The sequence below is a fragment of the Pan troglodytes genome, chromosome 7, assembly GCF_028858775.2.
Source record: "Pan troglodytes isolate AG18354 chromosome 7, NHGRI_mPanTro3-v2.0_pri, whole genome shotgun sequence".
In the NCBI taxonomy this organism is placed as follows: domain Eukaryota; kingdom Metazoa; phylum Chordata; class Mammalia; order Primates; family Hominidae; genus Pan; species Pan troglodytes.
The window spans coordinates 104,347,898-104,371,187 of NC_072405.2; the positions used below are offsets into that span (position 1 = coordinate 104,347,898).

At 39.4% G+C, this 23,290-nt stretch overlaps 1 protein-coding gene across 4 annotated transcripts in view; it reads right to left on the bottom strand.

The window, feature by feature from the left end:
- CDH17 (cadherin 17) overlaps positions 1-23,290 on the bottom strand; it is a 90,426-nt gene that overhangs the window by 10,523 nt on the left and 56,613 nt on the right. For all 4 annotated transcript variants that reach the window (XM_063817320.1, XM_063817321.1, XM_063817322.1 and 1 more), the window contains 4 exons: positions 22,365-22,556; positions 14,165-14,409; positions 11,030-11,160; positions 8,229-8,468 (listed from right to left, as the gene is read on the bottom strand). In XM_063817320.1, coding sequence (XP_063673390.1) covers positions 8,229-8,468; positions 11,030-11,160; positions 14,165-14,409; positions 22,365-22,556 — 808 coding nt within the window. The remainder of the gene's footprint in view (positions 1-8,228; positions 8,469-11,029; positions 11,161-14,164; positions 14,410-22,364; positions 22,557-23,290) is intronic.

The window sequence follows — 23,290 nt, forward strand, 5'->3', positions numbered from 1 at the left end:
AAAAAACCTAACTAACTTAACAATGTGAGAGCTGGGAATACGTGTGTCCAGTAACTCAAATTTTTCACCACTCTGCCAGTGTCCATGAAAGCAAAAGCGAAAGCTCCTGTAAGTACTGACTTTTGGGTTAAAATTTTTATCACGTAGATTATTTTATAAACAGAATCTGCAAATAATGGGGATCGACTGTATGTGTCAGAAGATTGGAGAGTACCTGGGACTGAGCTTCTGTAGACCTGATTCTGGGTTTCAAATCTGCTGCTTGTTAGCTATGTAATTGGGTAAGTCATAACATTTATAGGCCTCAAAATCCCTCTGAGTCCAGAAATAAGGGTATGCATGATATTATACTTGGTTTTCAGGGCATTTACCACCTTTTTTAAAATAGAAAATTGAGAGTACAAAAACACTAAACTTCAAATTTCTAAACAAAAATTTGATTTTGCTACAATTCACACTTATGCCCTCCCTATTCATATCTGCCAAGAAATTTTCCCAAATTTGGGAAGATTTAAATATGCATATTTAAAAATTATTATGGCCCACCTAGATAAGATATAGTAACAGGGACCAGATTTACCGTTCCACCAAAAGCAACTAAAAGAACAAAAAATATGTGAAACCATGGGTTTAAAGATTTATATATTAGGCAATGGACAGTGATTTCTGAAAGAAGGAAAGCAAATGAGGTAAATTTTATAATTGCCTCAGCTTACCACCCAAAGCAAATCTCCAGGTATCAGTTGCAGGGAGCAGGAGCTCAGACAGAGCCCAGTGATGTCCCTGAGTTGAGGTGATGGAGCACAGGAGTAAGGCGAAGTTAAAAAAACTAGAGTTTACAGAGCAGAGTCCCAGAGAGAGCTGCAAAGAGAATGCGCACTAAAGAGATTTATAGAGGGGTCTCTTAAGGCTTTAGCTGAGTACTGATCAGTGTATATATATGAAGGAACTACTCAAGGCTGGGGAAAGAACCACCTAAAAAGATTAGAGAACACAGCGCTCACAAAGAGCCAGGAATCATTCCTGGTCCCTAGAGCTAAAAATCTCATAATTCATGTGCTACCAGGTAGAATACATAGAAGGCTTCACCTCACAAGTTTGAAAACATTAGCCCTAGAATAAATGCTGCCCTGGCCCTATCTAAGAAAACTTAAAAGCAACACGTGAAAGCATCAAACTTTTTCCAAATAATCTAACTGTATTTCACAATAAAGTTCAAGAATATTTATGGGAATACAAAATATTCAGCATCTAAATGTCTGGCATTTAATAAAAAATTGCCAGACATTCAGTAAAAGAGAAAAATATGACCTATGAGAGAAAAGATCAATTGAAGCCTACCCAGAAATTATACATATTACATAAATAGTGGGAAAAGACATGAAAACAGTTATAATTATATTCTATATGTTCAAGAAGCTACAAGACTGAGAAGTGTAGATAGATACAGAACATTTTAAAAACCCAAGTTAATTTATAGAAGAAAACTACAAAGTTTGATATAAAAATAGACTAGGTTGGATTAATGGCTATAATATAGCCATTGAATATAGCAGATAAAAACAGTAAACTTGAAGATATAGAAATAAAGCTATCCAAAAAGAAATAGAAAAAAAAAAAAAGCTTTGAGACAACTTCAAGTGGCCTAATACATGTGTAATCGAATTCCTGAAAGCCAAGAAAGATAGTGGAGAGAAAAACATTTTTGATAAGACAATGGCTAATATTTTTTCCATGTTAGATGAAAACTCCAAATCCTCAGATCCAAGATGATCATCAAACTTCAGGAACAAGAAAAATGAATAAAACACCATCAAGGCAATATGAACATCAAATTACTTAAAAGTAATAAGAGAATATCTTAAAAGCACCCAGAGAAAAAAGAATACAAACAAACATTCAATGGAACAAGGAAGAACCATAGTGGGCAGGGCAGCCCCGGTGGCTCATGCCTATAATCCCAGCACTTTGGGAGGCTGGGGCAGGCAGATTACTTGAAGCCAGGAGTTTGAGACCAGTCTGGCCAACATGGAAAAACCCTGTCTCTACTAAAAATACAAAAAGTAGCTGGGCATCATGGTGTGCACCTGTAATCCCAGCTACTAGGGAGACTGAGGCACAAGAATCATTTGAACCTGGGAGGCTGAGATTGTGCCACTGCACTCCAGCCTGGGCAACAGAGTAAGAAAGACTGTCTCAAAAAAAAAAAGGGGGGGACTGGTGAAATACCTTTGAAGTACTGAAAGAAAAAATGTCTAAATAAATTTAAAAGTATTCTAGTCATGTTTTCTGGTTATGATGTAATTAAATTAGAAGTTAGAAAGGTATAAGGTATAGGAAATATTCCCAGAATATTTGGAAACTAAATAACACACTTCTAAATAACACATAATCACAAAAGAAATCTAAAGGGAAAACACAATGTATCAAATTTTGTGGGCCTGGCATGGTGGTTCACACCTGTAATCCCAGCATTTTGGGAGGCTGAGGTGGGAGGCTCACTTGAACCCAGGAGTTTGAGACAAGCCAGAGCAACATAGAGTGACCCCCATCTCTACAAAAAATTTAAAAATAAAAAATTAGCCAAGTGTGGTAGCTCATACTTGTAGTCCCAGCTACTTGGGAGGCTGAAGCAGGAGGATCGTCTGAGCCCAGAAATTCAAGGCTGCAGTGAGCCATGATCACACCACTGCACTGCAGCCTGGGTGACTGAGGCCCTGTCTATTAAAAAAAAAAATGCAGCTAATGTGACACCTAAGATAAATTTATAGAACTAAATGCCTGTTTAACAAAAAGATCTCAAACTAATGGCATCAGCTTCCACCTTAATGAAAACAGAACACGAACAAAAACACAATGTAGGAAGAATAAAGGAAATAATAAAGATCTGGCCAGTGAAATATAAAACAAAAACAGAAAAAAAATCAATGAAACCAAAAGCTGGCTCTTTGAAAATATCAATAAAACTTATAGCCAGATTATCCGGAAAAAAGATAATTTGCCAATATCAGAATGAGGTGATATCACTACATATTCTACAGATATTAATAAAAATATGAACTATATCAATACATTATATTAGTGAAATAGATGAATCATTTGAAAGGTACAAGCTCAACCAAAAAGAAATATATAAATTGAATTTTTCTATATCTATAAAATTGAATTTGTAGTTAAAACTTCTTAAAAAGAAAATACACCAGGCTCAGATAGCTTTACTGGCAAATTCTTTCAAACTTTAAGAAGAAATAATACCAATTTTATGCAAACTTGTCCAGATAATTGAAGATAAAGAGGTGGAATGCTTCCTCATTATACAAGGCAAAATATAGAGAGAGACCAACATCCCTCATGAATATAGATGCAAAAATTAAGTTTTAGCAAATCCAACAATACATAAACATAGTAATATTTCATCACTAAGTAGGCTTTATCCCAGGAATAAGGTGATTTTTAGATTCAAAAGTTGATAATAATGCATCAATTAATAGGCCCAAAAAATCAAATCAGCCACATAGTCAATACATGGAGAAAAAGCACTTGAAAAATTTAATATCCATTTCCAATTTAGAAAAAAAAAAAAAACCCTCACAAATAGGAATGAAAGGCAAAGTCCTAAATCTAATAAAGATTACCTACAATAAAAAACCTACAGCTAACATCATACTTAATGGTGAAAGGCTAAATGCTTTCTTCCTAAGATCATGAACAAGTCAAGTATTTCCGCTCTTACTACCTCTATTTGACATTTCACTGAAGGTTTCAGCCAGTAATAAACAAAAGGCATACAGACTGAAAAGGAAGAAGCCATTATTCACAGACAACATGATTGTCTATGTAGAAAATCTATGAAATCTAAATAAGGTCAGCAAGCCTCTAGAATACAGATCAGTATACAGAAATCATTATATTCCTATATCTAGAAATATTTAGAAATTGAAATATTTAAAATATCAAAAATATGAAATGCTTAGGGAAAATTTTGTAAGAACTATACACTGAAAACTAAAACACATTGCTGAACGAAATTAAAGAGCTAAATAAATGGAGACATATACCATGTTCATGAATTGGAAGACTTAATATATCAATTCTCCTCCAGATTCCCCAGTAGATTCAACACAATCTCAACAGGATTTTTTTGGTAGAAGGGAACAGGCTACATTCTAAAATTTATACAGAAATGAAAAAGACTTAGAATGAAGGAATTTTGAAAAAGAACAAAGTTGGAAAAATCAATCTACCTGATTTCAAGCCTTATACAGCTACAGCAATCAAGACAATGTGTTATTGGTATAAAAATAGAAACAGATTCATGAAACAGAAAAATTCAGAAATAGATTTATGTATAGGTGGTCACTTGATTTTTGCCAAAGTTGTTAAGATAATTCAATGTAAAAAAGGATGTTTTAAACAAATGGTGTTAGAACAGTTAGATAGCTATATTAAAAACAATAAACTTTGGTCTTTACCACACCCCCTATGCAAGCATATCTCAGCGATATGGGTTTGGTTCCAGACCACTGCAATAAAGCAAATAGCTCAGTGAAGCAAGTCACACAGATTTTTTGTTTTTCTACTGAAATAACAGCTTATACTATACTCTAGACTGTTAATAGCATTATACCTTAAAAAAAAAAAAAACCCTAAATGTCCATACCTTAATTTAAAAGTACTTTGTTGCCAAAAAATGCTAATGATTATCTGACCCTTCAATGAGTCATAATCTTTTTGCTGCGAATCATTTCCTGTCTCAATGTTGGTGGTTGCTGAAGGCTGGGATGGCTGTGGCAATTTCTGAAAATAAGACAACAATGAAGTTTGTTGCACTTATTGACTCTTCCTTTCATGAGAGAGTCCTCTGTATAGCATGTGATGCTGGTTGATGGCATTTTACCCACAAGACAACATCTCTCAAAAATTGGAGTAAATCTTCTCAAACACTGCCACTTTTTTATCAACTATGTTTATGGAATATTCTAAATCCTTGCTTGTTATTTCAACAATGTTCATGGCATCTTCACCAGAAGCAGATTCCATTGTTCAAAAACAAACAAACAAACAAAACACATTGTTCAGTTGTAAGAAGCAACTCTCATTCATTCCAGTTTGATCATGAGATTGCAGCAATTCAGTTACATCATCAAGGCTCCACTTCTAATTCGAGCTCTATTGTTATTTTCACCACGTTTTCAGTGATTCCTCCACTGAAGTCTTGAACCCCTCAAAGTCATCCATGAGGGTTGGAATCAATTTCTTCCAAACTCCTACTAATGTGTATATTTCAACCTCCCCCCATGAATCACAAATGTTCTTGATGACATCTAAACTGGTGAATCTTTTCCAGAAGGTTTTCAATTTACTTTGCCCAGATCCATCAGAGGAATTACTATCTAATAGCAGCTATAACCTGATGAAATGTATATCTTAAATAATTTGAAAGTCAGAATTACTCCTTGATCTGGGGCCTGCAGAATGGATGCTGTGTTAGCAGGCATGAAAACAACATTCATTTCCTTGTACATTTCCACCAGAGCTCTTGAGTAACCAGGTGCATTGTCAATGAGCAGTAATATGTTGAGAGGAATCTTTTTTGGGGGACAGTAGGTCTCAACAGTGGCCTTAAAATATTCAGTAAACTATGCTGTAAACAGATGTGCTGTCATCTGGGCTTTGTTGTTCCATTGACAGAGCACAGACAAAGTAGATTTAGCATAATTCTTAAGGACCCTAGTATTTTAGGAATGCTAAATTAGGGTTGGCTTTAACTTAAAGTCACCAGCTGCATTAGCCCTAACAAGAGCCAGCCTGTCCTTTGAGGCTTTGAAGCCAGGCATTTACTTCATTAGCTATGGATGTCTAAGATGGCATTGTCTCCCAAAAGAAGGCTGTTTCATCTACATTGAAAAGCTTGTTTAGTGTAGCCACTTTCATTAAGGATCTCAGATCTTCTGGATTACTTGCTTCTGCATCAATTTGCTGCATCACTTTGCACTTTGTTATGGAAATAGCTTCTTTCCTTAAACATCATAAATCAACCTCTGCTAGCTTCAAACTTATTCTGCAGTTTCCTCACCTCTGTCAGCCTTTACAGAATTGAAGAGTTAAGGCCTTGTTCTAGGTTAGATTTTGGTTTAAAGGACTATTGTTGCTGTTTTAATCTTCTATCCAGACCACTCAAACTTTCTCCCTTAATGGCAATAAGGCTATTTTGCTTTTTTATTATTTGTGTTCACTGTAGGTTCACTTTTAATTTCCCTCAATAACTTTTGCCTTCACAACTTGGCTAAGCATTTCATGCAAGAGGCCTAGTTTTTGGCCAATCTTGGCTATCACCATAACTTCCTCACTAAGCTAAATCACGTCTAACTTTTGATTTAAAGTGAGAGATGTGTACTCTTCCTTTCACCTGAACACTTACATGCCATTTTAAGGTTATTAATTGGCTTAATTTCAATATTGTGTCTCAGGCAATAGGGAGGCCCAAGGAGAGAGAGAGACATGGGGAAACAGCCAGTCTGTGGAGCATCAGAACATACGTCAACGTCGCATTGACAGATTAAGTTTGTCGTCTTATGTGAGTATGGCTCCGGGTGTCCCAAAATAATTATAATAATAACATCAAAGATCACTGATCAGCATAACAGATATAATAATGAAAAAGTTTAAGAATTACCTAAATGTGACAGAGATACAAAGTGAGCACATGCTGTTGGAAAAATGGCACCAAGAGACTTTGTTGCCACAAACCTTCATTTTATAAAAAAATGGAAGATCCATTGGGCACGATAAAGCAAAGTGCAATAAGATGAGGTATGCCTATACAAACATTACCTTAAAAAGGCATAGAGCTAAATGCAAAAGCTAAAACTATAAAATTTGGGAAATGAAAAAAACAGAAAACTTTAGGGACCCTAAGTTTGGCAAAAATTTAAGCATCACAACATACAAATCATGAATAAAACATGAAAAAAAATAGATACCAAAATTTTTAAATTTGCTCTTTAAAAGACTTGCAAAATGAAAAGACAAGCCATGGCCTGGGAGAAAATATTTACAAAAGATATATATCTAACAAAGCACATCATCTATGTATATTAAAAATGCTTGCAACTCAGCAATAGAATCCAAACAGCCTAATTTTAAAAAAATGAATATCTAACAAGACACCTCACCAGTGAAGATGGATGGCAAATTGCATATGAAAAGATGCTCAACACCGCTAGTCATTAGATAAATACAAATAAAACCATTATGAGATACTACTCCACGCCCACTGGAATGGCTAAAATTAAAGAGGCTGAGCACAGCAAGTGCTGGGAGAATGCTGAGCAACTGGACCTCTCACACACTGATGGGAATGTAAAATGTTAAGAACAATTTGGAAAGCAGTTCAACCTTTCCTTAACAACTGAATCATATACCTCCCATATGACCCAGCCATTCCACTCCTCAGTATTTAACCAAGAAAACTGCAAATGTATGTCCCTACAAAATATTTGTTCACAAATCCTCACAGCAGCTTTGTAATAGCAAAAGTTGGAGTTACAATCAACAGGTGAACAGGTATAGTCATTCAATGGAATACTACCCCTCAATAATCAGGAATGAGGTACTGATGCATGTAACAACACCGATACATCTCAAAATACTGAGATGAAAGAAGCCAGACCAAAAAAAGTATACATACTATACTATTCTATTTAGATGAAATTATTGAAAATGAAAACTATAGTAATGGAAAGCACATCAATGGTTGCCTGGGGAGAGGGGATGGGTGGGAAGCAGAGATTATAATAGGGCATGAAATATCTTCTGGAGGTGGTGGAAATGTTCATTGTCTTGATTGTGCTGATGGCTTCAGTGGTATTTACATGTAATCAATTCTCATAAAATTGTATACTTTGAATATATATATCTCAAAGTTTTTAAAAATTTCTATAAAATCTGCTTTCCATCTGTCATTGAAAATTTTGCAAATGATGCTTAGGACATCCAACTGTTCATCTACACCAAGGGAATGCTGTGTGGTCATAATCTTTCCTCCCTTGAAATCCTGGGGCTTTTTCCCCTCTGGAGTCCTTCCCTGTACAAGATTCCAAAGCATGAACTTCCTTCCTGAAGCATGAAAGAAAGCTCTTTGCTGAGTACAGCAAACCCACCAAGTTAAATAAAACCTACTTTCATCATCCATCTGTGTTTTTTTCCATGTATTTCTGACAACTCACCATTGATTTTGGAAACTTCCCAGTCGTTTTGTAAGCTTCCACTGCCGAGGGAAAATGTAAAATGGGGACCCCGAAATAAGTGCTGATCATCATCAGTAGCCTCGAAAATGAGACTTCCAGGTGCACTGAGGGGATGGCAGAAGAACAAGCCCGTGTAGTCCTTGGCTAGCCTGGGAGGGTTGTCATTCACATCCATAAGGATCAGGTGGAACTCTGACACAGAGCTCAAGGAAGACCCCCCTAAGGAATTGAATGATTGAAACATGGGATCAGTTCACTCATTTTCCTCTTAATAAGAAAGATTTCCCTTTCTTTAAAATTCAAGGAGTTAGGTACACTGAGATGCTAGAAAGACGACAAGCTTTTAGAATCAAAGACCTAGTTTCATTACTGGTGAAAAAGTCTTACCATCATAATAATAACTAAGAGATATGTGCTAATATTTTACATATATTACTTCAAAATAATTGTGAAAACTGAGCTCAGAAGTTGTGTAACTTGCCCAAGGCAGAGAGGTTTTCAATCCAAGAGGTCTAACTCTAGCACTCACACCTTCACTTGCTCTTTAGCAGGCCTTAGGCATGTTAGTAGAGTTTTCTAAGCTTATTTTCTTGAGCTGTGTGGCTTTGCAAGAATCCCACATATGAGTGAATGTTCTGGAAAATAGTAAAAGGCTCCACAGACATTATTTACTATATGATAGGAGTAAAAAACTTGGATCTGCAGCATAACCGGTTGGTAGCTATGTAATCTTGGGCAAGTTACTTAATTTCTCAGTGCTTTGGTTTCCTCGTTCACAGTATGTGGTCAATAATAGCACCTACCTCATAGTGTTGTATGAGGAGTAAGTTATTACACTAAGTGCTCAGTATGGGGCTGTCAGTGCAACGTAAACACTGACTGTTATCATGTCCTCCTCAACACCAATCACAGACATTGTTTCTACAACTTCTGACTCTGACCTTATTTGATTCCAGTAATGTTTTCTTGCTCATTTCCAGTAAACCCTGTTTTCTTGCTTTTCTTCTCAACATCGTCTATGTCCATGGCTATACTTAACCAAAGAAGAAAAGGCCACTGTGTTCTCGAAGTTATTGTATCTATTTATATCATGTCAGTGCCAAAAACTAAAAACAGAACAGGGTTTTGGACCCTGGTTTTGATTTCTGAAACTTCTAGAATGTGAGAAACTCTTGGGACACATCCAGAGTGAAGTTCTGATCCCCATGGTATGAGAAAGGGGTGTGCACAGCATAAAGGCTCAGCCAGAACCTGCCTGCTGCTTCACTGGGAGGTTTTAAATCAAGAGTTAAATGTATACAATGTGATAGTGGAATGTGCTGCACTCAAGCAAGAGACAGAAGCAGAGGGCCTGTCCATTCACACACACCCTTCCCAAGCTGGCACACGGTTCTGCATTCTACCCTTTTTGGTTTGACTTGACTGAAGTAATTTTGTTTTTCTTAATCTTTCCACATGCAGGGGCCGTTTTTATGATTCCTGTCTCTCTTCTCCAATTCAGCTCTCAACCCTGGCCCTCACATTTTGAAAGTTTTTTTGGGGGGGCTGTGGTGGGGGGAGTCTAAAAACATATTTATTGAGTAATTTGTTTAAGTCTCTTTTTTGGTAAACCTGCCAGATACATTTACTAGCTAATTAGAGACTGGTCAACATTGGATCAACAGATTTCCTACTTGTATGTCTGAAAATTCCATGAAAATGCAAAGAAACTCTTTTTTAGTTGCCAGGCTTATTATTGGGTAAACATACTATTCCTATGTGTTTATTTTTATTTTAAAAAAGTTCTCTGGAACTCCACAGTTGGAGCCAGCAGGCAATATATATCACCACAACTAAAATAAATAAGATACAAAGATTACACAGGAATGGCTCAAACATCCTGGGCTTTTCTGTCTTTCCTTTCAAAAGTTCACCTGATTTCGACAAAACACAGATAACCCTTGTTCACCCAAACCTATGGAATCAGAAACTCCAGGGGTGGACTCCTAGTGTCTATATTCAACAAGCTCCCCGGGGATTCTCACACACATCAAAGTAGAGAACATTTCATAAAACATTTTCTGCTTCAAAAAGGATGAGAGTTACAATTTAAGGCTGAAGGAGAAAGTGGTGGTCTACGTGAACAGGTCAGTGGTTTGATTCCACTCAGAGCTCCTGGGGGAAACCCACAACCACATTGGAAGAAGGGAGGTAGTTCAGCCAGGGACACAGAACTCTCTAGAAGAGGCCATAGCCCCTACAGGAAACCACAGAGTGAGCAGCAGCCCTGCTGGGGGCACAGGTGTTTTTCATCTTTAACAAAACCACAAAGGGGCTGGGCGTGGTGGCTCACACCTGTAATCCCAGCACTTTGGGAGGTGGAGGCAGGCAGATCACCTGAGGTCGGAAGTTTGAGACCAGGCTGGCCAACATGGTGAAACCCTGTCTCTACTAAAAATATAAAAATTAGCCAGGCATGGTGGTGGGTGCCTGTAATCCCAGCTACTCGGAAGGCTGAGGTAGGAGAATTGCTTGAACCCAGGAGGTGGAGGTTGCAGTGAGTGGAGATCGCACCACTGCACTCCAGCCTGGGCAACAGAGCAAGACTCCATCTCAAAAAAAAAAAAAAAAAAAGGAAGATATGAGCACTCCCTTATATTTTGTACCCTTCTCATCCTTCTGCTTTAAGGTTGTGATATTCTGGTGCTTTGGCCCTGTCAGTTTTCTCATCCTCCCTCCCATTTCAACCCATGTATCTTCTGATAATCTGTGTTCCTTTTTTTTTTTTTTTTTTTGCTTACCTACTTCTGTGGCCACCACTTGTACCCGATATGGACTTCCGGCTTCTCTGTCCAATGGAGCCACACTAAAGATCTCACCAGTCACGTGGTCAATTTTAAGCCAACCTCTTGCGTCTCCCCTCAGTGAATAGCTTCATCAAATGAAAAGAGCAAAAGAAAGCCTGCATTACTTTGCATGAAAATGTGAAGCTAGTTTGTGCATCAACTAAATATGTTTGTGCATCCTTTAAATATGTTGTAAATAATATACAAATGATAATGCTGAGATTATCATTATCAGCATTACTTGTATATTATTTAAAACATATTTAAAGGATCTATTATCTCATATTATTAATGCTTTATTTGCATTTCATCTGTCTTCAAAAGGATTTGTTCGTCCTTACAATGTGGTGTTTGTGCTTGTATTAGGAAGGGTATAGTTCACAACTTCTGGGGAAAGTAGTTAAACTTTTCTGGCAATCAAAGAATTCCAATTAAAGTAACCTGGAAGTATCTTTTAAAACCTCTTAGCAAACCACCCATCTAGAAAATTTGAACACCCAGTGGTGGAAACGTTGGGCGAGATGGGTGGATACTCATAGACCCTGGTAACACAGTGAATTCCTCATCCAACAAACATCTATTGAGTGCTGAGGAAGATCAGGCAGTGGGCCAAGGGAAGAGGTCACAAAAAGGTGTTCTTAGGCAAGTGAGATAGACAGATAAACAGTTGATTCCAATAAAATGTGGTAAACACAACAGAGGGGGCCCTATGGAATCCAAGAGAAGTTTACAGCAATCAGCAAAGTCTCTCTGAAGTAGTAGATGTTAAAGGCAAGAAGAAGACGCTTCAAGCAGAAGGAAGAGTGTGAGATAAAGCACCAAGGGCCAAGGAACAGCATGGTGAGTGTGGGGTCAGGCATTTCAGCAGCGCTGGGGTATACATGGGAAGCAGAAGGTGGCAAAAGGTGAAGCCACAGAGATTTGAAGAGCCAGATCACAAGAAGCAATGGGCAGCCAGCCAATGATTTAAGCAAGAAGGTGACCTGGCCATATTTGTGCTTTCAACAGAGCTCATTGGTAGGTGTTTGGAAGATGAAGTTGAGACAGACAAGACTAGAACCACAGGAAAACCAATGGTAGTCCTTTAAAAAGCAACACATCATAGTCATGAGGATGTCCATATCTTTAGACCAAATAATTTCACTCCTGGAAATGCTACCTAAAAAAACCCAATTTAATCAAAGTTTAAAAAGAATTACATGCATACATCTATTTAAAACATTTTCTATAATAAAAAATACTGGAAGCAACCTACATATCAAAGGATAAGAGAATCATTAAAAAATTATGATGTCTTAATTTCCCACAATGTATTTTTTTAGTATATTCCATATGCCAAACACTGTGTTAGGTTATATATATGGGTAATGAGTATGAAACCCTTTATACTTGGGATTTCATCCTGAAAGAGATGGAATGCTTTGGAGGGTTTTGAAAGAGGAGTCAGATGATCTGATTGACTTTTTTAAAAGGTCACTGACTGCAATTCAGTGAGTAGATTCAGGGTGGGGTGGGGGATGGCAGGGGCAAGGACGAATCCAGAACAGACATGGTGGTGCCTTGGAGCAGGCTGGAAGCAGGGAGAAGCAGGTGGATTCTGAATATATTTCAATAAAAGAATCTATAATATTTGCTGAAGGATTGGATTCAAATCCATTGGGTGCTAATAGATTTTAAGTTTGTGGAGCTGGAGAATTAAATTACTCAGACCAACACTGGAGTCATCCTTAATTCTTAACAGACTTATTACTCATGTCTGAACTATTGATTATTCCTTACTCCTGAAACACTTTCTTCACTTGTCTTCTGGAATTGTACCTTACAGAACACCTCTTCTCAGTCTCCCTTGCTAACCTCCTCTTCCTGACCTCAACTTAATGGTATATGTATCCTTTCCTTGTTTCATCACAGTAATTTTCTTACATGCCTTTATTTTTCCCACTGATAAACTTTTTATTCATGTCTTTGACCAATGGTTTTTATAGCATTTTCATGAAGAAGATAGGAACTTTTGTTAAATAAATGGTATAAAGATTAAAAACATTTTGTGTCTTCTCATAATTTTTGACCCAGTAGTATCTACACTAAACCATAGAGTATATCCCCTACTGTTCTTTCTTCTCTATAAAACTACAGAAGTAGTTAGAGTAAAACTGCAGGTGGTGACTTTGCTTCTCAATGATCAGATAAAGGTCTTAGAAGTGAATCCAAGTGCCTGAAGGACAGCTCAATGGGAGGCAAGACTCCCTCCAGATGTTCAGAGAAACTTAAGGAATTGTCTGCCATTCATAGCCACACGCATGATTTAAGTCATGCTGAAATATTTCCTATGCCATAGACAGGAGGTGTAATGTACAACAGCAGCGAAAGATCTGAGTTCAAGTCTTATTAACTACATGATCTTAAAGATTTTATAGATATTATACAGATATATACAAACATATATTTCTTAAGCAAATTAATCATCATTGTACTTTTTAAGGCAAATCTGTGTGGGTCTTACTGAACTGAAAAAAAGGAATTGCTAAGATGGAAATATTTACACATTTTGTTTAGCCACCTCAGCCAGAGCACCAGCTTCTCCAGGGGTGCCCTAGATCAGCTCTTTGGAGCCAAGGAACCTATGTATCCTACATCCAGAAGATTCCCTCAGCCCTGTAAGTTGGCATGGTCTGTCCAATTGGGCTTTGGTCTCTGTCTAGAACTCCAATACACCTTTAGGGCTGGAACCCTTTCCTAAACCCCAGCCTAGATAACTGGCTTAGACACGGGGCCTGGTTATTCTAGTCTCTCAGAGGTGAACCTCACTTCCTGAACCATCCAGCTCTCAGCTGGGACCTGAAGCTCATGGGCTAGAATGGAACCTCATGCTGCTTCCCACTTGTCTGAGCCTAGATGGTTATTGATGAACCACCATCCCTTGGAATGCCCCCAGGGTGTTGACAGCTTCCTAAACCAAAGCCAATTTCATCATTGCTGGGTATGCTGTGAGGGTCAGCCCTGGAGTCAGTGCAGGCCAGCTCCTCCTCCTCCTCCCCATTGGCTTTGGTGACCACGCAGCCAGGCCTGCCCAGCACTGTTGCCCTTTACCTTATGTCCAGACCTTCTGGATCCTTGGCAGTCACATTGCCCACTTTAGTGCCTATAGCTACATCCTCACTGACTTTCGCTTGGAATACGTGTTGGGAAAATTGAGGTGCTTCATTCACATCTGTCACAATAAGCGTGAACTTGGCAAAAGAACTTGCATTGTACGTCACACCAAACACTAGAGGCTCAGGATTTTCTGCTTTGAACACAATGTTGGAAACAGCTGCTGTTTCAAAATCAAGAGGCTGTGTAGGAGAAAGAGAGAAAATTAATTTTGGGGTGATTAGCTCCCTTAAAAGATTCATTCCCTATCCTTCTTAAACTCTCATATATTCGATATATGATATTGGAAAAACTGGATATCTACATGTGGGAGAATGAAATTAGACTATTTCATACCATATATGAAAATCAGTTAAAAATAGATTACAGACAAAATATAAGACCTGAAACTATAACACCACTAGAATAAAACATAGAAGAAAACTCTGACATTGGTCTTGGCAATGATCTTTTTTTATTATTTTTTATTTTTGAGATGGAGCCTCATGCTCTGTCACCCAGCCTTGAGCCTTGAGTGCAGTGGCGTGATCTTGGCTCACTGCAAGCTCCGCCTCCCAGGTTTGTTCAAGTGATTCTCCTGCCTCAGTCTCCCAAGTGGCTGGGATTACAGACACTCACCACCACGCCCAGCTAATTTTTGTATTTTTAATAGAGACAGGGTTTCACCATGTTGGCCAGGCTGGTCTCAAATTCCTTACCTCAAGTGATCTGCCCACCTTGGCCTCCCAAAGGGCTGGGATTACAGGTATGAGCCACCATGCCTGGCTGGAATAGAAGTTTATCTGACTCTCAGTTCTAGAGGCTGGAAAGCCTAAGAACATGGCACCAGCATCTGTTGAGGACTTTGTGCTGTGTTATCCTATGACAGAAGGGCAAACCATCTCACGAGATAGAGGAAACTCACCCTTTTATTTTTAGTAGAGACGGGGGTTTTGCCATGTTGGCCAGGCTGGTCTCAAATTCCTGACCTCAAGTGACCCACCCACCTCAGCCTCCCAAAATGCTGGGATTATAGGCGTGAGCCACTATGCCCAGCCTAGCAATGATCTTTTAGGTGTGACCCCAAAAACACACACTACAAAAGCAAAAATAGACAAATGGGATTGCAACAAACTAAGAAGCTTCTACATAGCAAAGGAAACAGTGAAGCAGCAACTTACAGATCAGGAGAAAATATTTGCAAATACACATTAGAAAAAGGATTAATATAAAAAATTTATAAGGAACTCAAACAACTCAGTAGCAAGAAAACAACCTGTTTAAAACATAGGCAAAGGACCTGAATAGTCATTTCTCAAAAGAAGACATACAAATAGCCAACAGGTATATGGAAAAAAATGCTCATTACTAATCATCAGAGAAATGCAAATTAAAGCCCCAATGAGGTATCACCTCACACCTGTTAGAATGACTTATCAAAAAGACAAAAAACAAACATTGGTGAGGATGTGGAGAAAAGGGAACCCTGTACACTGTTGGTAAGAATGTAAATTACAATAGCCATTGTGGAAAACAGTATGGAGGAAACTCAAACAATTAAAAATAGAACTACCATACGATCCAGAAATCCCACTACTAGGTATATAAAGTCAGTATGTCAAAGAGATATCTGCACTCCTATGTTCCCTGCAGCATCATTCACAATAGCCAAGACATGGAATCAGCCTAAGTGTCGAACAACAAACAACTGGATAAACAAAATGTGGTATATACATATATATATATATATATACACACACACATACATATATATACACATACATACATACACATACATATATATACACATACATATATATACACATACATACATACACATACATACACATGCACACATATATATATATACACACACACAATGAAATACTGTTCAGCTTTAAAAAGGAAGGAAGTTCCATCATTTGTGATAACACGGATGAACCTAGAAGATATTATGGTAAGTGAAATAAGCCAGGCATGAAAAGACAAATACCACATGTTCTCACTTGTATGTGGAATCTAAAGGTGTTGAACTTGGAGAGTAGAATGTTGGTTACCACGAGCTGGGGCGTGAGGAGATTGGGGAGGTGCTGGTAAAAGCATGCAAAATTTCAGTTAGAAGGAATGAGTTTAAAATATCTATTTTACAACGTGGTACTATAGTTAACAACAATGTAGTGTGTACTTTAAAATCCAGAGAGTAGATCTTAAGTGTTTTCATTACAAAAAGTGATAAGTATGTGAGGTAATGCAGATGCTAGTTAGCTCTAATTAGTCATTCTACAATGTATGTATACTTCAAAACATGTTGTCCTCCTATACAATTTTTATTTGTCAATTATAAACAAGACAAACTTTCATAGCAGTGGTTCTCAATCGAGTGTCAGCAAAAACCTTCTCAGAATGATTACAGAGCCATGAAAGAGTCTTTTCTGCAGGTCTTACCAGAGCTTGCACTACGCTAATATGTCTTAGAAGAGGAACTGGAACATGGAAGTCCTCAAATTTATTTAACTGTGGGACACTTCATTTATTCAACAGAAATGTATTGATTCTCCCAAGACGTTCTCAGATGACAGCTTGAGAAATGCTTACATAGAGATTTCCATTTTTTATGGGAAATGATTTTCCAAGGGCCTCAAAACTCAAGCCCCCAAATCAAAGATTTTAAACTCATGGAGGATGGGAGAGGGAAACAGAGATGACAGATGATCTGCTGAGGACATGCCAGATGGAACCAGGAATGAACATCAAGAAACCAATTTTGGTTTCATATGAGGCAGAATTTAACAGGGCTACCCAAGAGTACTCCCCCTCTTCAGGAGTGGGCTTACTGCTGTCTTCTCTGTGTCGGCTTCCTGATCCCTACATTCCATCCCCAAACTGACAAGCTGCACATCCTCTGCAGTCTCATAGCACCTAATAGATCTAAGTGTTGATGTATTTTAGATCTTCACTGACCCTAAGCTCCATGAGAAGAAGAACTGCTTCATATTCATCTTTGCTTCTCATCTCTTCCCTGACACATAGTGCCCACAGCGGGCTGGTCAGGAACTACAAAGACCAGGAAGGCCTGGTCCTTGAGGGCCTCCATGGAGAGGAGATTCTGGAGAACATCCCTACCTTCCAGAATCCCCTTTCCCACATGCATGCACCAACACACACCATCATGACTCACTCTCTAGTTCATAAGTGCTGTGGGACAATTTTTCACATAGAAGGGTGGGAACTGTGTGTGAAGACTCGGGTTTGAGATAGAAGAATCAATTGAAATTTGTTCAAATATATAAGAGATAAAATCATGTAAGCCAGCTAAGTGTGAAAAAAGAGGTTGTTCATAGTGATAAGCACCCACTGTCTGCAGGGCCTGGCCCTCGTCGACCTCGTGACGTGGTCCAATACACGTCACGTGGTCCACGGTTCAATTAGGGCTTCTCCCCCTGAAGTAGAGGTGGGGAGAACAAGCTGGAGTTTCTCACTCACAGGACCCACTCCCAGTCTCAGGGGATGACAGAACTGTCCAGTTGAGATAAAAGCCTAGTAGACCAAGCAGGAAGGCAGCAGCTCCCAGAATGAGCCTGTGATGGGGACAAAGCACACAGCTCTCTGTTCCTATCCAGTCCAGCAAAGTCCGGGCCCAGGCAGGCAGCACAGTTGTCCATATGCTCAGTCAGAGCACATGCATCCATCCTCACCACCAAGCAGGTCCTAAGCACCCTCCCTGGCTTTTCCTCATCCCATCACTGTGGCCCCAGAGGCAATGGTTTAAAGAAATGAGACACTGTGTGTGCAAATGAGAAGCAGCCTGTATTACCAGAAGAGAACGTGCAAGGCTGACAGTGGAAAGACAAGACTGTACGGCGAGCTGAGGAGTTGGAACTTCATCCTTGACTAACAAGGTCAGATGTGTGTCTTAGAAAGATAACTCCAGGAGCAGCTGCATGGGGGATGGATTCGAGGTGATCCACACTGGGGCAGGAAGACTAGCTAGAAGGCAGTGTCAGTGTTCCCTAAACACTGGATGGAAGAACGAATGAAAAGCAGCAGCCTGCCATTGAGGATTCTATCCGCATAACTTCCACACCTGGAAAAACATCAAACCAAATCTTCTGGAGAAATCATTATAAATGGAAGATGCTAAATTAGCACATGGTAATCAGCAGAGCTGAGCCAAGAACAAGCCTTGTCCGGCCATGTGCATTGTGTTTCATGACCTGGGGATATGACTGTGAGGCCAAGTCAAGAGACCCATCACTGCCTCTTGGAATGGCCTCAGTCCAATCTGGCAAGACATATTCAAGTTAACTGAAAAAACCTGCTCATACCACGATTCCTTTTGTGCACACAGCTGCCTGAAAGGTCAAATCTAGTGATTTAGATTCAACCTGGAGGCAAAGAAAATGCTGAAGGAGAGGGGTTGAGACTGGGATATTTACAATTTTCACTAGCGATCACTGATGATATCAAAGTGTGCACATTAGTTTTCCAGATGACATTTGGTCTGGTTAAAAATAGCTAGTGAACTGAGAATTCAAAAGGATCAGCCATAGTAGAGAAGTGACAAAATTTGCAAGTTAAAATAAGGCAGAACCCTGAATTTCAAGAAACAGGATCTCAGGAGAGTTATTGTTGAGCCAGGCAGGGCTCAAAGAAATAGCTTTCCTGCTCATGACACACGTTTGGCCCCAAGAGCATGATAACCAAGCACACGAGAGGCTGGAGCTTGGGCAGAAGTAAATACAGAGCAGGGAGCATTTCTGACAGTTGTTTAATCTGAAGGATTGCTTTGGGCACTTGCCAAAATTACTCATTTCCAGGCTTTCCCCTTGAGAGGCTGAGGCCGCAGTCCTCAGTATGCACCATTTGACTCTTGAATTAGGCAAGTTTGGCCCCCTTAGGCAACAGGGGAAAGCATACCTGTCCACAGGTAGAATCCTAGCTCTAATTAATTAGAATCAAGTGATGCCATGTGTTTAAGTTTGCAACCTGCTGGATTCTGTGTTAGGAACTATATACATACTTTTGCATTTAATTCTTCAACATCCTTACTAGAAAGGTGCTACCATTTTACCCATTTTTACAGATTGGAAAACTGGGGCCTGAGAGGTTACATCATTTGGTCAAGGCCACAAGCTAGTAAGTGGCAACACCAGGACTCACAGAAATTATTTCCTGAGAGGAGATGGAGGCCTGGAGTCAAGTTCCCGGCTCTGCCATCACCAGAAGGCCTGACTGTACCTTGCTGTGGGCCTGAATTTCTGCCTCCCTCAGAATCAGTGGGAGAAGCAAGAGAGTTTATGCAAACAAACTATAGTTGCCACGTATGAGTCCCTCAGTGAATTTTACCTGTGATTAGCACATTTGTAATTCAGATGAACTGTTAATGATATAATTGTGATTAACAAACTTAAACTTTTAAAAATTATTAACACAGTGGTTCAGAACAGTGGTAGTCCCTTGATGGCTTAATAGGCAAGGACTTAGAAGACAAAGCCATACATAAAAAACCAAATTATATAGTCTATAAAATACTTCAATAACAAATAGTATGGCTACATACATTTGTTATATTTTTATTCTATATCCTAGTGGGGAATTGGCTAACATTTGGTGTGTCCTAATCAAGAATCCACAGCCCAGGGTTGGTTGTTGCTTAGCATCTGAAAGAACCTAATCCGAGATCTATATCCCAGAGGTAGCTATGATAGTCCTTCAGCCAACACTATCTCAATTAGAACTAGAAGGTTTGTTAATTAGCAAAGTGATCTTACAAATAAATTTTCTTGGTGATATGAGTGGTGTCCAAGATATGCACTTTGGGCCATGCACAGTGGCTCAAACACCTGTGATCCCAGCAATTTGGGAGGCTGAGGCAGGGGGATCACTTGAGCCCAGGAGTTCAAGACCAGCCTGGGCAACATAAGGAGACCCCCATCTCTACAAAAATAAAAAATTAGCTGGGTGTGGTGGCACACACCTGTGGTCCCAGCTACTTAGGAGGCTGAGGTGGGAGGATTGCTCTAGCCCAGGAGGTTGAGGCTGCAATGAGCTATGACTGTGGCACTGCATCTGTCTCAAAAAAAGATGTGCTGTTTGGTTACAAGTATAGTGTATCCCTTAGTCATTGTGAACAGGAGTATAGATATCTGGCCTGGCCAGCAGATTGTACCCTGCAGAGTTCCAGGGCTCAGTTCTGTTCTGCCAGTTATCACCTGCCTCTGGATGGTTGAACAAATCCACTTGCTCAAGGACAGTTATCACAGTGCCCAAGGGGCAGAGAGCTGGGATGTCACAGGCCTAAAGCACAGGTTCGATGATCACCTATGTGTCTGCTTGTTCATAATTGTATATGGGACAGAATTCATTTATTCATTAAGTCAAGCAATATTTATTGAACCTCTAATATATGCCAGGAGACATAATAGACACTTGAAATAGAACCACATATAAAGTAAGGATGTGACAAAGAGTTTGGTCAGAGGCCTACTCTACTGTAGCATACCTCTCGTGTCAGGTTGTGAGGGAGGATACTTACAGCTCTCACCCACAGCTAATCATTGAGATAGGTGCCAACATCTCCCTAAAAGGGCCCATTAACCACAAATGGCCAAGTTAAACTGCTGTTCAAAAAAAGATGACATATGGGCCTTGTTCATACTGGGATGGATGGGCCTCTATCTTCCCTTAGATTCCTAGAGAGCTCTGGTCCTGCAAAAGGATAAAAGGAAGCTGCCCCCGTCACCTGCAAAGGAACACACCAACCCACTGCAAGCTCTGAAAACTGCCCTTTCCTTTATCCTTTCTTTCTGTGGTATTCTCTCTCCATGCAGACTGCTGTGAGCACAAGGGGAGGTTGTCATGGTACCTTTTCCAAATGTCAGACTCACACACAAGGCTAAGGCTTTGAGCTGGTCCACAGCAACCTCTCTGCTGAAATGCAGCAGGGGCCCTTGGTTCAAGCTGGAATGTTTGGTAACAATAGGATCACAATTCCAAGGCTCTGTCCTAGGGCTTGCTTCAGCACTAGTGCTTTTTTCTCTGTGCTTCTGTCCATTTTCTGTGAAATTATTCTATTTTGTCTTCATTTTTAGCCTCTTTCAGTTTTCTTTTATTCTGGCTCAAAACTGTACTCCAGAGCTTTCTTTTGCAGCTTCCAGCACACTGCACTGCAAACCTTAAACAATTAGCCACCCTTGCAGATTCTCTCTGGCCCTTTTTAACAGCGAGGTTTCACTCTCTTTCCTAGGAAAGTATCTTAACTGTAAGTACATTGGACGGCATTGAGTGCTGCTTCCAATTGAGTCATCTGGTAAACCCATGACATGCTCTAAACACAGATGAGGCAGCCACAGAGAAAAGAGTCAAGATTCAGGTATACATGGCAGGGGACAGGAGTAGATTGAGGGAGGGTTGGGAGAATCCTGTACAAAGAGACAGGAACCAAGGTAATTAAGACTTTGACTCCAGATTATCCAGTCCTTACAGAGGGAGAGACAGAATGAGAGCCCATGGGCTTAGCAATACAGTAAAAGGTGAAAGTAAAGCAGCGGGGAGGGGGATTAAAAAGAAACTTGTCTATTAAACCTTGGAAGGAGACCCAGCAGTTGCATTATTCAAAAGGTATCTCTGCCTGGCACATTAGAATAAAGGGTTTACAGCCTAAAAGGCCCATGGGGTCATCCAACCCAACTTCTCACATTTGCAAAGAGGGAAGTGAAAGCGAGACCCTGAGTGCCACTCCCAGACCTTAACAGTGTTGCGAGATTTAGCAAATAGCAAATAAAAACATAGAACACCAAGTTCGATTTGAAGTTCAGATAAATAACAAACAAGTTTTTAGTATAAGTGCATCCCAAATATTGCATAGAACACACTTATACTAAAAAATTGTTCATCCTGCATTTTATATATTTTATATGACATTACCTCCCTGCAAAAGTTACTTGGCTAGCTAGCAACAGAGCCAGGTCTAGAATCCTGACTTTCCGTCTGTCAGGAAGACAGGAACGACTAAGAGGAATCCAGGAATCCAGGAACCCATCACCATGCCTGAGAGATGGCTGCTAATACATCACCTCTGCTTATAGGTCTTCACACTGTCATTAGTAAATTAACCCACAAACAAAGACAAATTATACTAAATAAATGGGGTATTTACCTTTTTAATTATGACATATCCGGTGTTGGTATGGGGATCTGTGTCAACCCCCAGGCGTCCCTCACTGTCTCCCTTTTTGATATGATACAGAATTTTAGAACTCCCAGTAAATGGCTCATCAGCATCAGTGGCCTGGATGGTTAAGATGGTGGACCCAACGTTTGTGTCTTCAGCAAGAGTCAGGTTTCCATACTAAGGAGAAAATGGAGAAGGAAACAATGAGAAGGTCTGCTGTCATCAAAGCCAAAGGACAAACTTATCTCTCTGGTTTCAGAATAGACACAAGTCATGGTTTGCATCAATCTTCATGGGGCATGTTTTTTCCTATTGATGAATATATTGCAGTTGATTTTAACATCAGTCATACTCATGAGCTGATATCCATTGTACCAAAGAACGCAATATCTCAGAGAGCTACTGGTAGGATTCTAAAACAAATTCCCCCTCCCATATCCAATTTGTTTAATAACTTAATTATTGTAGTAGTAATGATATAAATAGCCGCCATGTATTGAGTATCTATCAGGTGGTAGGCACTTTATATACATTATTTAATTAATTCTTAAATCAACCAATGAATAGAGGTTGATTAAAAGCTTGAACTTTGGAGTTAAACAGCCTGAATATGAATTGTAGGCTTGCTTCTTATTAGTTGAGTGGCTTGAAGCAAGTTACTTCACTTCTTTAAGTGTCAGTTTCATCATCTGTCCAATGGAGACAATAGTAATAGAACCTACTTCATGTTTGCTGTGGGTGTTAAGGGAGACAATGCATGTAAAGCTCCTAAATTCTTGGCACATAGTAAGTGCTCAATAAAGAAAATCAACAAAACACCTTACGGAGTAGTTATGTTACCATCTCCACTTACGAGGAGCAAAGGCTTGGAGAAGTAAAACCCACCAAGGGTCACACAGCTAGTGGGTCAA